This window comes from Lepisosteus platostomus, chromosome 9 (assembly GCF_059453375.1).
Source record: "Lepisosteus platostomus isolate fLepPlt1 chromosome 9, fLepPlt1.hap1, whole genome shotgun sequence".
Taxonomy (NCBI): Eukaryota; Metazoa; Chordata; class Actinopteri; order Semionotiformes; family Lepisosteidae; genus Lepisosteus; species Lepisosteus platostomus.
In genome coordinates this window covers 54620894-54635728 of record NC_142619.1, presented here as the reverse complement: position 1 = coordinate 54635728, position 14835 = coordinate 54620894, and the positions used below count along the sequence as shown (strand labels likewise).

The 14835-nt window shown below is 46.1% G+C and overlaps 1 protein-coding gene and 2 non-coding genes across 4 annotated transcripts; all 3 read right to left on the bottom strand.

Annotated features, from left to right (window-relative positions):
* Window positions 1–2951: 2951 nt before the first annotated feature.
* On the bottom strand, window positions 2952–14536 carry slc25a3b (solute carrier family 25 member 3b). 2 transcript variants are annotated; one of them, XM_088645664.1, is made up of 8 exons: window positions 14378–14536; window positions 13868–14036; window positions 12063–12187; window positions 8319–8498; window positions 6632–6813; window positions 5556–5728; window positions 4176–4286; window positions 2952–3369 (listed from the first exon to the last, which is right to left on the bottom strand). In XM_088645664.1, exons 2-8 carry the CDS (start codon window positions 14010–14012, stop codon window positions 3209–3211), a joined length of 1077 nt encoding a protein of 358 aa, XP_088501790.1. In that variant the 5' UTR covers window positions 14013–14036; window positions 14378–14536; the 3' UTR covers window positions 2952–3208. The 2 variants fall into 2 exon arrangements, with proteins under 2 accessions (XP_088501790.1, XP_088501789.1); XM_088645663.1 differs by lacking the exon at window positions 12063–12187 and adding an exon at window positions 9202–9326 and having other exon boundaries at window positions 14378–14535.
* LOC148655267 (small nucleolar RNA SNORA53) lies at window positions 3467–3717 on the bottom strand. The gene has a single exon (XR_015941527.1). It is a non-coding gene; the product is annotated as a small nucleolar RNA SNORA53 (small nucleolar RNA).
* Window positions 6325–6574, bottom strand: LOC148655266 (small nucleolar RNA SNORA53). The gene has a single exon (XR_015941526.1). It is a non-coding gene; the product is annotated as a small nucleolar RNA SNORA53 (small nucleolar RNA).
* Window positions 14537–14835: the final 299 nt, after the last annotated feature.

The following is a 14835-nucleotide window of genomic DNA, read 5'->3' as shown; positions in this document are numbered from 1 at the left end:
TTGGTACTGATTTCCATCCATCAGTAAACTGGTTTCAAATATGAAATCCACCACCTGTATATTAGATCCCATCCTCACCACTTTATTTCAGTTCTGTTTCTCTTCTCTCTGCCCTGTTGTCCTCAATAATATAAATGAGTCCTTTAGCACTGGTGTTGCAACAACGGTCCTCAAAACTGCTGACATCACCCCCGTGCCAAAAACGCCAAACATGGCTCTGGACAATGTTACCTTGTACCTTATTTCTGTCTTGATGCCTTTGTACTACATGTAGTCTTATAAATTCCTGGCTAATCCAGACCTCCCTATTAAAAAATAAAATTAAAGTTTAATTCAACAATAGTTAGCTTACTGATGGTGGGCATTTGACGGGATTTAGTTCTGAGCAGGGCATTATAACTTAGGTTACTTTTGACTTTTTTTGTGACTTTTTCTTTTGAATTTGACTTTCTTACTCAAATTATGTCAACTTTTTTTGCATATTTTATTTTTGTACTACTGTGTTTCTCCCTCTCTATACATTTTCAGTAAGTGAAAAGAGAAACGGCAAGGTTTTAAAAATGAGCTGATGAGGAGAATTACATGCATTGCACCACTTGTGCAAATTCCAAGTTGTGAAAGACTGTTTCTGTAAAGAAATTTTTATTAACATTAGGCTAATAATAATGAATAACAATCATTGGGCTAAAAAGTGTCAAAACATAGAATGCAGAATTTTGGTATCAAATCTTGCCTGAGGAATTGGGGACTGCTAAAATCACAGCTATCCAAGCGCCAGAAATCAAGCAGAGCTGTCAGTGAACTGAAACATCATGCAGATTTACGAAATTGAGAAGAGCTTGAATGAATTGGCCATTGAAAAAGCTAAATGTCTTATGTCAGTGGAAAGACAGTGACAATAGTCTCCCAGAATGCTACTGAACAAGGCAGTTACAATCTACAATTCTATAGATGTGGGACATTCCCTGGCCTTTGTAAGGACACATCTCTCGCAGGCCATTTTAAGGATTAAAAACAGTTAAAGAAGCACTAGAAATTAACAGCTAAAATGAAGCAAAAAAATAGGCAAAATAGTCCAAGTAGGACCAGGACTACACAGTTAGGATATAATCTCATTTGGTGGCCTGCAGTTCTACAGAATGCCCACAGGAGGGCAGTACAATCCACAATGTTGCAATAGCGCGGAAAACCCCAAATGTGAAAGACTGCAGCTACAGCGGGCATTTGAAGACATTTTATCAGGTAATACTATTTTTACTTGTCATTAAGAAAAAGGAAATGATTGTCAACTGATTTAACAAATCTTACAAGAATTTGAATAACTTTTTTGATCTAGAACAACTATCCATTTTAATTTCAAAATGGTTTACAACGGAAAGTTAAAAATACAAAATGGAAAGTATCATGGTCTTCTAGACAATGTAGGGAAGCAATATTAAAGGAGAACAGATTTCTAGAACACTTAGTTAAAAGTGATGATTCAAGGGATGTTGCGTTACAACTGCACAATGGACTAGCAAGGTTTCACTTACAACTTTGTGTGCAATGTCCAGGAAACACAAGGAAGGTATTGCCGCTCTTCAGACAGGCCAGAAAGGAATGAGCAGATACAGCACATTCCCAGGCATGTCCTACACTAACAGTCTGGAGGAACTAAACCTTTTCAGTCTTGAACAGAAAAGGGTACAAAGGACCTGGTGTAAGTGGAGACTCCGGGGAGTCTTTAAAAGAACTCTGCAATGTAAATCGGTCTTGTAATTATTAAACTGTAATGTGGCGTGAACCATCAGAAAAAAAATCCACATAGTCTGTCCAAAAGTAGCATCACTGAATTATGAGCCAACAGGTGGAGTTTTTTAAAAGGTCAAATATTAGCCTCTACCACGGGATTTTGACAGATACTGTTACTGAAACCAGGGCTTGTAAAATGGTTGATTTGTATAAGACAACAATGATCTGGTTCACGTGGTTAGAAGCCCAGCTCAACTGAAAATCTTGAGACACAATGTAGAATCCCCATTTTACATAAATCTAAACCAGAGATATTCGGTCTAAGTCCTAGTGGGCTGGTATCTCTCTTCAAAACAAACCACCTCAAGAGCTGAGAAAATATGCCAACTGGTCCAATTAAACCAAACAAGCCAATTTAGGCTACATATTCAAGTTAGAACTGTACAACATGTTACCTTTTCCTTTTTATAAGCTTATTTGAAATGTTAATTACCTAGAGTGAGTCCAAACACCCATTTACAGAATGTTTCTGGAATTGAGTGAATACAATCAAGGTCTCAAAGATCTAATAAATCAAATACGGGATAATTTTGGGCGAAGCGGTGGCTCTGTGGCTCAGGATCTGCGCCTGTGGCTGGAAGGTTGCCGGTTCAAATCCCGCAGCCGGCAGAGGAATCCTCCTCTGTTGGGCCCCTGAGCGAGGCCCTTAACCCCAGCTGCGCTGTATAAATGGCTGACCCTGCGCTCTGACCCTAAGCTTCTCTCCCTGTCTGTGTGTCTCATGGAGAGCAAGCTGGGGTATGCGAAAAGATCATTCCTAATGCAAGAAATTGTAAAGGGTTAATGAAGTAATATTATTTTAAACAACCAGGAACTTGATTAATAATTTAAAAGAAAAATTGGTCAAAAAGTGACAGACAAAAAACAGCAGCAACAACAGGTATTCCTCAAGTCAAATTCACTTTATATTCATTTCTCTGCAGTTCTGAGGGGACAGTGCATTAAGCTCAGACTTCCAAGTTGCATTCATTGCAATTGTGAACTAACTGAAAGACCTGCTTTATTTCATTGTGAAGCACTCCTCAAATCTTTATAGCAGTAATTTAAGCATTGCTGATGAGATCAATTCTATTCAGGTGAATTTCAAAAACAAGAAGTGAGGGAACAGTTGAATTGTACCCAAAACTGAAAATCCTTAATTAAAAAAAAATCAAATGCAGTAGGTGTCCAGGTTTGTCTTTTAATTATTATATCCACAAAAACTAAAGACAGGAGTTGATAAAACCAAACCACGTTCCTGGGTCTGTCCGCCCCCAGGCCACTGTCCCTCGGCTCATTGACCACTTTCCCCACACAATCACACACACATCTAGACCACGTCAGACCCATACGGCCACGGACTGTTTGTTGTTGTACTGTTAAATATATAAAACGGAGATCTGTGCCGCGGCAGAGCTGTCACGCTGGTGGGCAGCCTTCACTCTGCCAGGCCCAGCTTCTTCTTCAGGGACTCGGGCATCTCGGGGGGAGGGGGGCGGGGCAGCCTGAAGTAGACCTTCACCGAGTCGTAGATGAACCACTGCAGGGCCGTCAGCGTGCCGATCATGATGATACGGGCCACCAGGCCCTTCCACACGCCTGCAAAACCACGCGAGAGAAAGGCGCGTCTCAAACCGGTCGCCGCATTTTGATCTCGAACAACACGGCCCGGCCGAAAAAAGGACCGAGGATCGGGCTTGTCCGCCCACCAGCCTGGCTGTACTGGCGTGCTCCGGGGGGGCGCGGGGCCGGCCGGTGTCCAGTACAGCAGGGGGCTGGTGTGCAGGTGGACTGTTCTCACACGCCTATGACTCAAGCACCCCCGACTGTGCAACCGTCAAGTTGCTGGGAGCCCCCTGGCCGGAGCTGCTGGACTCCCAGAGAGAGGAAGCAGCAGCAGCACGCGGCCCAGGACGCTCCCCAGGGGTGGATCTAAGGGAGCGTGTTGGGTCACGAATAAGGACAATTCTTCCCTTTAAGCAAATGACTAAATCAGGTCTTTAAACTACAGCTGCAGTCCTCAGCCCTTGTGCTGGAGGGCGGCACTCTTTTACAGCTTCACAGACACCTTCAAGATGATGGTGATCTGAAGCCAGTGACTGGTTTAATTATGTAACAGGGCTCTTACAGCATGAAGTACATTAAACCCCCAACTGACCAGCACCAGGGGCAACTGCACACAACGTACTATACTGCAGTCAACCACAAAACCAAAAACACACAAGTCATGTTTCTGTGGGGAAGGCAAAAAAAGAATCCATTAACTCAGAAGCTTTAACATACTTGCCAGTCACAGTAACAGAGGCTTGACCCCTTTCTCCCTGTGGGTCGGCTTTCTAAAACCTCATGAGGTCGAGCAGCAGTGGCACATTAAGAGGAGGAAGAGTTCGGAAGGAACGGGTTACCTCTCAGGCCCAGCCTCTTCAGCACCTGCAGGGCTGTGCTTCCCTTCTCCTTGTTCAGCACCGACACCACGGAGTCAGCAGGGTGAGACACGATCGCACAGAACACACCAGCTGGGGGAAGAGAAACAGGCAGGGTGAGGCATCGCACACGGAACACCCCAGCTGAAGGGAAACAGGCACCGGAAGCGATCTCACGAACGGGAAGTCAAAAACTAGTGGCCAGACACGTGACATTAAACCTACAACAAATAGCTCTTCCTTCGAGTTGGGGCTACTTTCAAGTAGGTGAGATTTTACTAACAGAGAAAAGGATATCAAGTGACTGAAGTACTGCAGATCCTCCAAGGTATGAGACAACTGGCCAAATACACCTATAAGTATACCATCACACAGTGGGGACAGTGCTTTGTATTGACAGTGTTTTTAATAAAACCTAAGATGTGCTGTATCAGTTGTAAATTTAGTAAAGATGTTTTACAGAAAGAACCTTTCTCCTTCATCATGTTTGCAATATCTAAATCAGCTTCGCCCCTAACCATGGAGAACACAAAGCTTAAGACATCCAAAAACTGAAAACTAGTTTTAAAGCCTCAACAAAGAAATCCTAACAGACTGCCATGCATGTTCACTGGCTGAAAACTGAAGAGTTAAGCAGAATGATTTCAAAAGCCAAGGAAGTAGGCCTGTGGCTTGAATGATAGTTAAATTCAGCATTTTCCTTCTGTATTAGCGTCATAAAGCTTGTGAAACTACAAAAGTACCTTGTCAATCTTCAGCAATACAGATTTGTCAAGCAACCACAACACGGCACTTTTCAGAGTAACAAACCACTGATTGTCAACCTGTTTGCAACTCCCAGGTTCCAACAGCCTTTAATATTTTACAGCTAAATTCTCAACATTAACCTGCATAAACATGGTCAGGTAATAGTAACCATAAAGCCTCGCAAATCAATTATGAATGACCATGTTAAAAAAAGAACATGCAACATAATGCTCATCTTGCAGGCCACAATATACAATATAGATGAAGAAAAAGCATAATATTTACAGGAACTACCGGCAACATGAACAAAACCTGTTTGCACACAAACAAAGTTTTTACCCCCCAGTCCCAGCAGCAGCCCCTGGGACAGACAAGCCTGGACTGACTGGTTTTTATATGCATCAGTATGGACTCAAGCCGTCTTTGGGCAGGGAAGGTGACCAATGTAATCAAGATTAAACTTTAGGGCAAGGTTCTTTGACCATCACCACTTGAAATGCAAAACACATAGCCCACATATATATATATATGCATGCAAAAAGTGTGCACAAGGAAAGCTAATGAATCTTCCTCAACTTTTGAAAAAGGCTCTGCCAGAGGGCCCCCTTCACTCACCGATGTAACCAGCCACAAACGTGACGACCAGCTGCTCGGACTTGGAGCACTCGCTGCGTGGTTTGGGCACCACGAACTTGTACAGGGCCTCCACCGTGCGCTCAAAGCAGGCGAACTTCATCATGGTGTATGGGATCTGCCTCATCCACAGCGGCACCACCCCCTTGTAGAAGCTGCAGGAGACAAAGATCTGTGCAGCTAAGCGATCTAACAGGTAGGCACGTGAGATGCAGATGGCGAGACAGGGTGAGATAATGGGTAACCACTCTGTCCAAGCTTGCATATCTTACGAAAGCCTGGTCACATGAAGCTGTGCAAACAGAGGAGCCGCTGCATATCCCAGGACGCGATATAAACATCATACATGTGTGACTGCCCCTTATTTGTCTAGCCGCAATCACTCACGCCAACTGTTCACCATTAAAGCACGGACCACTAGGTTTAAGAACACCTTCTATCCTACGCCAGTGCGCATCATAAACAGCTAACTGTGCAAAGCCTCAGAACTCAATGTACCTCCACACTATGCACGTTTGACCACCACATTTATTACAGTGCAGAGTGCGTTAATTGTCCTTGCTGTTACTATTATGAACCACTTTGTAATGTACCGTCTACATTGTGTGGTGCTGTCTGTTGTATTGCGCATGGCCTGAGAGATCGGCGCAAATAAGAATCCAGTGTATACGTACATATGGCAATAAACTCCTCTACTTTCTGCCTTGATCGTTTTTAAGCCGCTGTGCGCAGGGTAGCTGTAGCTGGTCAGTTTGTCCGCCCACCAGCCTGGCTGTACTGGCGTGCTCCGGGGGGCGCGGGGCCGGCCGGTGTCCAGTACAGCAGGGGGCTGGTGTGCAGGTGGACTGCTCTCACACGCCTATGACTCAAGCACCCCCGACTGTGCAACCGTCAAGTTGCTGGGAGCCCCCTGGCCGGAGCTGCTGGACTCCCAGAGAGAGGAAGCAGCAGCAGCACGCGGCCCAGGATGCTCCCCAGGGGTGGATCTAAGGGAGCGTGTTGGCTCACGAACAGGAGCACGTGGACAGGAGATCAGACGTCATCAGCTTCATACTCACGCCCAGAGTCCTTCCTCAGCATACATCTTGGGGACGCACTCCCTCAGGGTGTTGGCATAGCCAGGCTGGGTCTGGATACGGACCTTCACGGCCTCCATCGGAGCCAGAGCGATGTCCGCGAAGAACTCCGCGCTGGCGGACGCGGCCAGGTACAGAGACGTCCTCCACATGTACGTATTTTCCTTTACCAAGGAGAGGGAGTGTCAGCAAATGGCCTACCAGCTTTCCCGCGCGCTGCTTTTTCTGTCATGATCCTTTGTATATAAACGGCTTAAGGCAGGAAGAGTCAAAACTGGCACCCGGATTCTGTGCTATTACAGGACTTTGATCCTTCCAACAAGTTCAGTGTGGAATTAGACCTTAATTGCTTAATTAGCGCAGGCGCTGCAAATCACGTCAAGAATAAAGGATTAGCTGCAGGAAAGTGTTGCAACGTCCCGGGGATCCATGTGCCAAGATTGACTAACTCTGGTCTAGCAAAACATTCACTGAACACTTTTCCTAAGAGGTTTTTAATTTACATGAAGATAAAGCACTATCGCCATTACCTGAAAGCAAAGCCGACCACTTGTGTGAAGTGGGTGAATTTTGGAAGTGATAATGTATGCTTAATTCTCATTTAATTACCTTCCTGTGGTAAAAGGAAGATTAAGTTTGCCGACAGGTTACTTGCTATTTCCTTTACACCATCGGAAAGAGAAAAAAATAAAACCAGGCAAATATCTTGAGTTTATTTCTGCAACTTAACACACGGAGGTAAAAAAAACATCTGTTGTGTGGGGTCTCCTGAGTGGCAGAACCGGTAAGGGTGCTCACCTGAATACAGGTTGAGCGTTATGGTCCCAGAGCCGAGTCTGGGTCACGTCACCAGTCAGTGTGACTGGGTTTCAGAGGAAATTGGAAAATAAGTTACAGAAGGAACGTTGATTCAATTACACAAATCCTAAAGACCGACGTGAGATTCTATTGCAGGCACTGAAAGTTTATACATCATGGTAAGTACTTAAAAACTGTAGACCTCTCACTATTTCTCCTTAACAGTTCAAGACCTAAACAGAGATGGGCCACTTTCCTTTTAAAACCGCACTTTCAGCATTAATAGGTCACAATTTCAAGGAGAAAAAAAAAACAGGCAAAATGCTTGTTGAAAAGGAGGAGGATGGGAGTAACGGGGATAAAGTGGAGGTCAGGCATATTAATAATAATAATAATAATAATAATAATAATAGCTTAAACTTATATAGTGCTTTTCTGGACACCCCACTCAAAGCGCTTTACAGGTATTGGGGACTCCCCTCCACCACCACCAATGTGCAGCATCCACCTGGATGATGTGACAGCAGCCACAGTGCGCCAGAACGCTCACCACACATCAGCTCTCAGTGGGGAGGAGAGCAGAGTGATGTAGCCAATTCATAGATGGGGATTATTAGGAGGCCATGATTGGTAAGGGCCAGTGGGAAATTTGGCCAGGACGCCGGGGTTACACCCCTATATTGAGGAGTGAATTCCAGCAAGCCCAAAACACAGTTTTGTAATATGGCCTAACATAACCAGAAGAATAATAAGAACAGGGTCTGTAGTTTCCCCACAGTCCCTATATTTCTCAGAGCACCTACTAACAAACCACCAAGCATGATAAACACGCCCAGCATGATTATGGCTGTCCTGCCAATTGGGGACTCACCTCACCCATCAGGTTGCTGTAAAAGATTTTGAAGACCTCATAAAAGCCGAACTTGCACAGCCCTTGCATGGAGTAGCCGATGAAGGTGGGAGCCCAGCCCTTGGCCAGACCCCTCATCCCATCCTCGCGGACTGTGATGGAGAAACCTTTGAAAATGCTCTTGTACTTGTCGGGATTCACCTGCAGGAGAAACACGAGTCCAGAAATCAGGAGAGCTGCAGGAACCAGATCAGGCCCACCTGTGATGTGGTGGGTCAGAACTACATATTTAAAATAAAACCAAGCAATAAAAAAAAAATTATTTAGCACAGGTAGTATCCAAGCAGGTCCTGGAAAGACAGGGTGTCTGCGGGTTTTCAATGCCTATTGAAAGCAGCAGTGTGCAAACTGGGAGACTGTTCCAACTGGTCCAGTTCATCTCACTGCAAGCAGAGTTTGAACAAAACCCACAGAACCCCAACCCTCCAAGACAAAGATTGGGCACCCCTACTTTCAACTACATAGAACCTAAAAAAACGAAGTATTACCAGCTTCTATACAAACTGAACTATTTTTGGAGGAGCCCAACAAAGCCGACTATCCAGAAGATGGAAAATAGGAAACACAGACTAAAAGTGCAATATGCCATCACTAAACAATAATATATTCTCACTTCATGTGAAATAAGATGTCTAACGTAGACCAAGCTTAGGCAATCAAGCTTTTTTTGTATTCCTTCATAACTCTTTGTTCCACGTAGAAATAAATTACAAGACTAATATGTAAATTACAGTTCCAGTTTGATCAAAGCCCTACAATGGATGGTACGGCTCCACCAAGCTTAGGCCAGTTTAAGTCCAGAAATGTACAAGAAAGGCCGGATTAGCGGCTCTTGGATACAAACCTGCAGACGGCATTTCACTAAATCCAAGGGCACAACAGCTGTGTGTGTGATTCCGCAACTCAGGATTCCTCCAAAACCACACAGTGCATAGTATTTCATAGACCCAAAATCACAGCTGACTTCATCTGTAGCAACACAAAACACACACAGGCCATGCTGTTAGTTAAAACAAACCATGCTATACCAGGCCAAGGAATGAGTGTCGCCAAACAAAAAACACCAGTTCCAAATAATTAGGGTTAGGCTTAAGGTTAAGAAATACAGCTGTGTATCTGAACACAGATCACGGATGATAGGAGGCTTTTTGGGACATCTAGCCCTTATAGTTGCAGGTAGCCAATTGATTTGAGAATCTAAACCCATCACCTGGGAACGCAGCCCGTGTACTGGTTTCAGCATAGCTGGGCTGAAATTCCATAGCGTACGTCATGTGGACTATAAATCTCTAGTCATAAATTAAAACGGACTTTTGCACATCATGAATTAAAACTGCACAGGCAGTTCATGTGTGGTTTTCGATTACATGCATACATTCTGGACAACTGGGATAGAAATACTAAATGTCAGGCCATGTAAAGGCGCTAAGGAAAAGTGTGTGAACCAGTCACGGACAACTCGTATTGAACTCCAGGAAGCAGAGCCATCCCACCCGAGACCCTCGAGCAGGGTAAAGACTCACGGCGATGGAAAGCAGCTGAAGGCTTTTAGTGAACCTAAGAAATCAAATCTTCTTACAATTAGACAAACTTGCTGCCAAAGGACAGCAAAAAAAAAAAGTTATAAGCAACTTTAGATCCTTTTTCTGTAATAAACAGTGTTACCCATGCTAAACTGATGATCATATGCTACAATGTAGCTTAAAGTTTATATGGCAGTAAACAAGGACTATAAAAACATAAAACACTCCCAACTGCAAGGTTGCAATCTTTTCAGGATCAGGATTACTTGTCCTTGCCACTGCCCTAAGTGCAGTATCACTGCTCACTACTTCCTAATGACATGGCACGTGCTTCCCCAAAATCGGGACTGGCATTCGCACCTCGTGCGCCAGACTATGAACCTCACATTATATCTTTCAGCCAGACAGGTGGCAACAACCAAAAGGACTCAAAAGGATTTGCAGTAGCTTTTCGGGGCTCGTGTGGGCATTCAACATTCAAGATGAGAAACATAACTTTGTGTAAGTTCAATTTAAGCCTTTATTTAAGCAGATAAATACTACACGCTGATCAGAACAGACACGAGTATCTACAAGGGGGTGAAGCGTTAGGAGGTTTATATACTCAGGATAGGCCTGCCTCTCTGTGCTGCAGCAGATTCGCTCCTTGCTTGGATGGCACATGGAGTAAGCAAAACTAGTTTTCTTTGAAACTGAGCTGGTAAAATCCGGTGCCAAACTAATGGCTTTAACTGCTCTGCTCACTTGGCCAGACGCTTACCTGATCTGCTCTCAGCCCACGGTTTCAATAGTGCCCGACTTCCAGCAACGTCAGCACAGATCTTTACACCATCTCCAATCAATCGATTAAGACCTTGCTCCCTTAGTTCTGTCTAAACAGCTCTTAATAGGTGATCAATTAAGGAACAACAATGCATCAAACTACTATAGTGTGCATTTATAGTAGTACAGAGGCCCAAATATTTTCCAGCTAACACCAGGACGAGGAGAGTTCTGACACTCGAGCACGGGTAATATTGATACCAATTATAAATCCGCTTCAACCTTTTAAAAGCATAACAGAAATTAAAAAATATGCCACATATAGAAAACTGAAATCAGCTACCCTGCGATTAAAGAGCCCAGTTGGAACATGTACCATAGTGGTCTCAAGGACCAAAGCCAGCAGCCCTTACTCTAAGTCCTATGTTACTGAAAGCAGTTTGACTAAGGTCACAGCATTAATTCACAGAAATATGAAATAGCCCACCATTAAAAAGTTTCAAATTTCATTGCATGCAGATCCATATTAATGGCTTATTTTATACATAATGAAACCAGAACACGGGCAGCCGAGCGGCACATTAGTTAGCATTGCGGTCTCGCAGCACTGGGGCCCCGGAATTCAGGACCTGGGGTACTATCTGCGTGGAGTGCACATGTTGGCCCTCCGTTTGCATAGGCTTCCTCTGGGTCCTCTGCTTTCCTCCCACAGTCTAAAGATATCCTGGTAGGGTTAGTGGGGGAAAACGGGCCCTGGTGAGAGCATGCATGTGTCTGTGTTGGAGCCCTGTGATGTACTGGCGTCCCGTCCAGGGCGAACCCTGCCTTGTGCCCACTGCTTGCCGGCATAGGCTCCGGCCCCCCCACGACCCTGAATTAAATGAAGCGGTCAGAAAATGGATGGATGGATGGATGGATGAAACCCAAATCCAGCTCCCAACAAGCTACCGCAGTTCACCTAACTGGGTTAAAGGTTTCTAACCAGAGCTTCAGCGATCAGAAAAGACTTTAAAATGCAGCAGAGGCCACTGTCCAGCACCCCTGACAGTTGCCTTCAAGGTCACACTGGACAAGCCAGATTAGCGGTTTGCCACTCCCTACCAATTTACATAGAAAGGCCATGGTCAGAGCAAAGGACACAACAGCTGACCTCAGCCGCCGATCTCGGGGAAAGATTCTTAAGCGCTCTGGTAACAGAACCCCCAGTCCCCCACATGCAGAGACAAGTTCTCCCTTTCTCTGCTCAGAGATCTGTACTCGGCCACATCTCTGGGCCTATACTGCTTTTGAACTATTTCTGGAATGCAACACGCATGCGCTACTTTGACGGCACCCCTGGGTTTTGGTGAGTACGCAACACACAGCTCCCCTAAGCGAGGGCCAGTAGCGCCACACCACACTCGCATGCCTGGAAACAAACCTGCAGTCTGCATTTCACCAGGTCTAAAGGCACGACTGCCGTGTGCGTCGTCCCGCAGCTTAGAATCCCCCCAAAACCACAGAGGACAAGGTACTTGGACGAGCCGAACTCGCAACTGTCACCCTCTGAGGGAAGAGAACGCGAGGGAAGAGCATTAAAAGACCTGTGAGCCAGCCTTCTTTAAAAGAGGAACGCTTCAAACTCCTATGACTTTTTTTGTGTTATAGAACTCCAAAAACTAGCTCCTTTAAAGCATCAGTGAATAAAACAAATCAGAGCACGGGCTACCCTTTGAGGAATTCAAGTCTTCGCTATATACAGGGCTAGTCGACAACTATAAATGCCAATTATCTTACTAAAGGTTTTTTTCCCTCCACAGACGGCGAAGGATTGCAAACTAACTGTTAGAAACTTTGATATTTACGCTTTCGTCTGAAACCTTTTTTGTCACAGAAACCCATGTCATTCGTTTTTCATGAACTGTCACGGCTGTCGACTGACCCTGTATCTAACCTTTGAAGGAACAGGGAAAGGTTCATTCCATGTCGAAAGGAGAAAGACAACGTTTCAGGTGTGAGGTTCTTAACACCAGGAGAAGACTCAACAGCTAAAAGCTCGACTCTCCGCTCTCGGCACGGGATACACCTTAACCTGTCCCTTTCCTACCTACTCAGAACCAGGACCTCCATTACATCCAAGACCAACTCGACTCCAGCGCAGCCCCCCCGCGCGATGCGCACATGAAAAAGTCACACCATTAAACCCTAATAATAGCTGAGCCAATTTACGAAAGTTAAACTAATCATCCCGCCGGCTTTCTAAAATCCAATTATTCCGATGCTCAGAGCGCACACCCAAGAGCCGATGAGCACTCCAAGATCACCGAGACTTATCGGGATGACACAGCCGGCACCCGGTACAGTTTCAAAGGGGGCCCCCCGATTTCTTCTTTTAAATCACAGCGACCGACTACATCAGCTAGCCGGCAGCCAATGGGCGCTGGCTTTGCTGGGACCTGCGGCTGGCGGTCAGGGGTCACAGCCGCTCCGGAGAGACGCAGGCCTCCCTTTGCCCTTCACCACCGGCACTCCAGAGGACACGGCCGGGCTGTGGCGTTAATAAACACCGCCAGGAGGCTTTTTAAATCTCCCCTCCGCGGTCAGAGGCGCAGACGGGCCCTGGGTCGTTTGGGGGAAGGAGTCCCCCCTCCCTCAATAAACCGAAGAAGGCCTCTCCCCACCCCCCATCTCCAGCCTCCGGGGTTCACCACGCAGACTGCGGCTGCGGATCGCCGCATCAAGCTGAAATGCGTATGCCGAGATGGGATATATTTTTTAGCTAAAACGCCACAGAAGTGAAGCCAGCCGAGGGACAGCTTTTAGAGGTTAAACCGCTAATTCCTCAGCAAGTTGCCGTTTTTCCGGACGCGACCCCCCAGCGTTGCCGTGGAAAGACGAGCTAAGGGCACCCTCTCCTTAGTTACTCGGTATTACTAGACGCAGGGCCTGAAACAGAGCGAGAGGAGTTGTAGTCGCTGATATTTTCCCGTTGAGATAGCTGCTAGAGGAATACATTCACTCACAAGCCCCGGGGATACGAGTCTAGACCAGCGCAACCTTCAGCATCGCAACTGAAGGGCAACTTTCCCAGGCGCCGAGTTTGTGGGCTTTTACCAACTACACGAATCGCCGAAAAAGCCTGAAACCGTTAACTGAATCTCTTCTTCTTCTAACTCTTCATCCCACCCCCAAGTACAAATTAAATAAAAAGTGATGCACGCAGGTCCTTGATTTCTGGGGGCTTACCGCTGACCGCGGCGGCTGCCAGCCGGCGCCGGCTGTGTCCCTGCTCGGCGGGGCTGTGTCGGGGCTCCTCGGCTTTCTGCAGCGTGAAGAGCGGGGCGCAGAACGGGTTGGCCCGGGCCAGCTGTGTCAGGGTGGTCGGGTACATGATGTGGTCGGGGCGGCAGGTGAGCTGCGGGAGAAAGGCAAGTCATTCCAGTACGTGCAAAGACTGAAGCATGACTCCGAGCGGCCGGCCGGCCGGTCAGAAAACTGCTGCCTATTTCATGATCAAACTCGAGATCAACACTCTACATGAGGAGCGCTTAAAATATCCGGAGCCGGTTCTGTCATTGAAATCCCCCCGAACGTGCACTCAGCTCTGTGACACCACAGCCTCGGTGACACACAACAACCTCTAAACTTACAGCATTTTCCCCTTTCCGCCATATTCTAAAGCAATTAAGCGGCAGATTCTTTGCAAACTACACGTCGTTAACCTCATTTCCCAATCAATGCAATGCCCTAACTCACTTGTTCTCTCCGTGCGTCTTAAAATGGCGCCTCCGCTCAGCTGCCGGCGGCTCACAGAGGCCGGACGTCCTCGAGCTTGATCAATTTGTCCTTCGCTTACGTCACTTTTACGTCGAGTACACGTCTTTCTCTGTTCCATCCAACCCCAAACCACTTCGTCGACGTGGGCGGGACTCCAATGCGTTTGCGTCTGCAAGAAGCCGCGCTCTCTGACCGCCTGCTCAGAAGACAGGGGCGCGCACGTCGGGGCTTTGAAACGACTGGAATACCTACAAGAACGAGTACGCACCGGAAAGTCGGAAACGCAAGGGAAGTACTCAGAAACATTACGGCTTTTAGCAATATAATTACGTAATAGAACCACAAATCATCTGTATTTAAACACTGCCATATCTGGGAGATATAGTTACTTTCCCATACAATATTTGGTAATACTAAATATAATAGTGCAAAATATA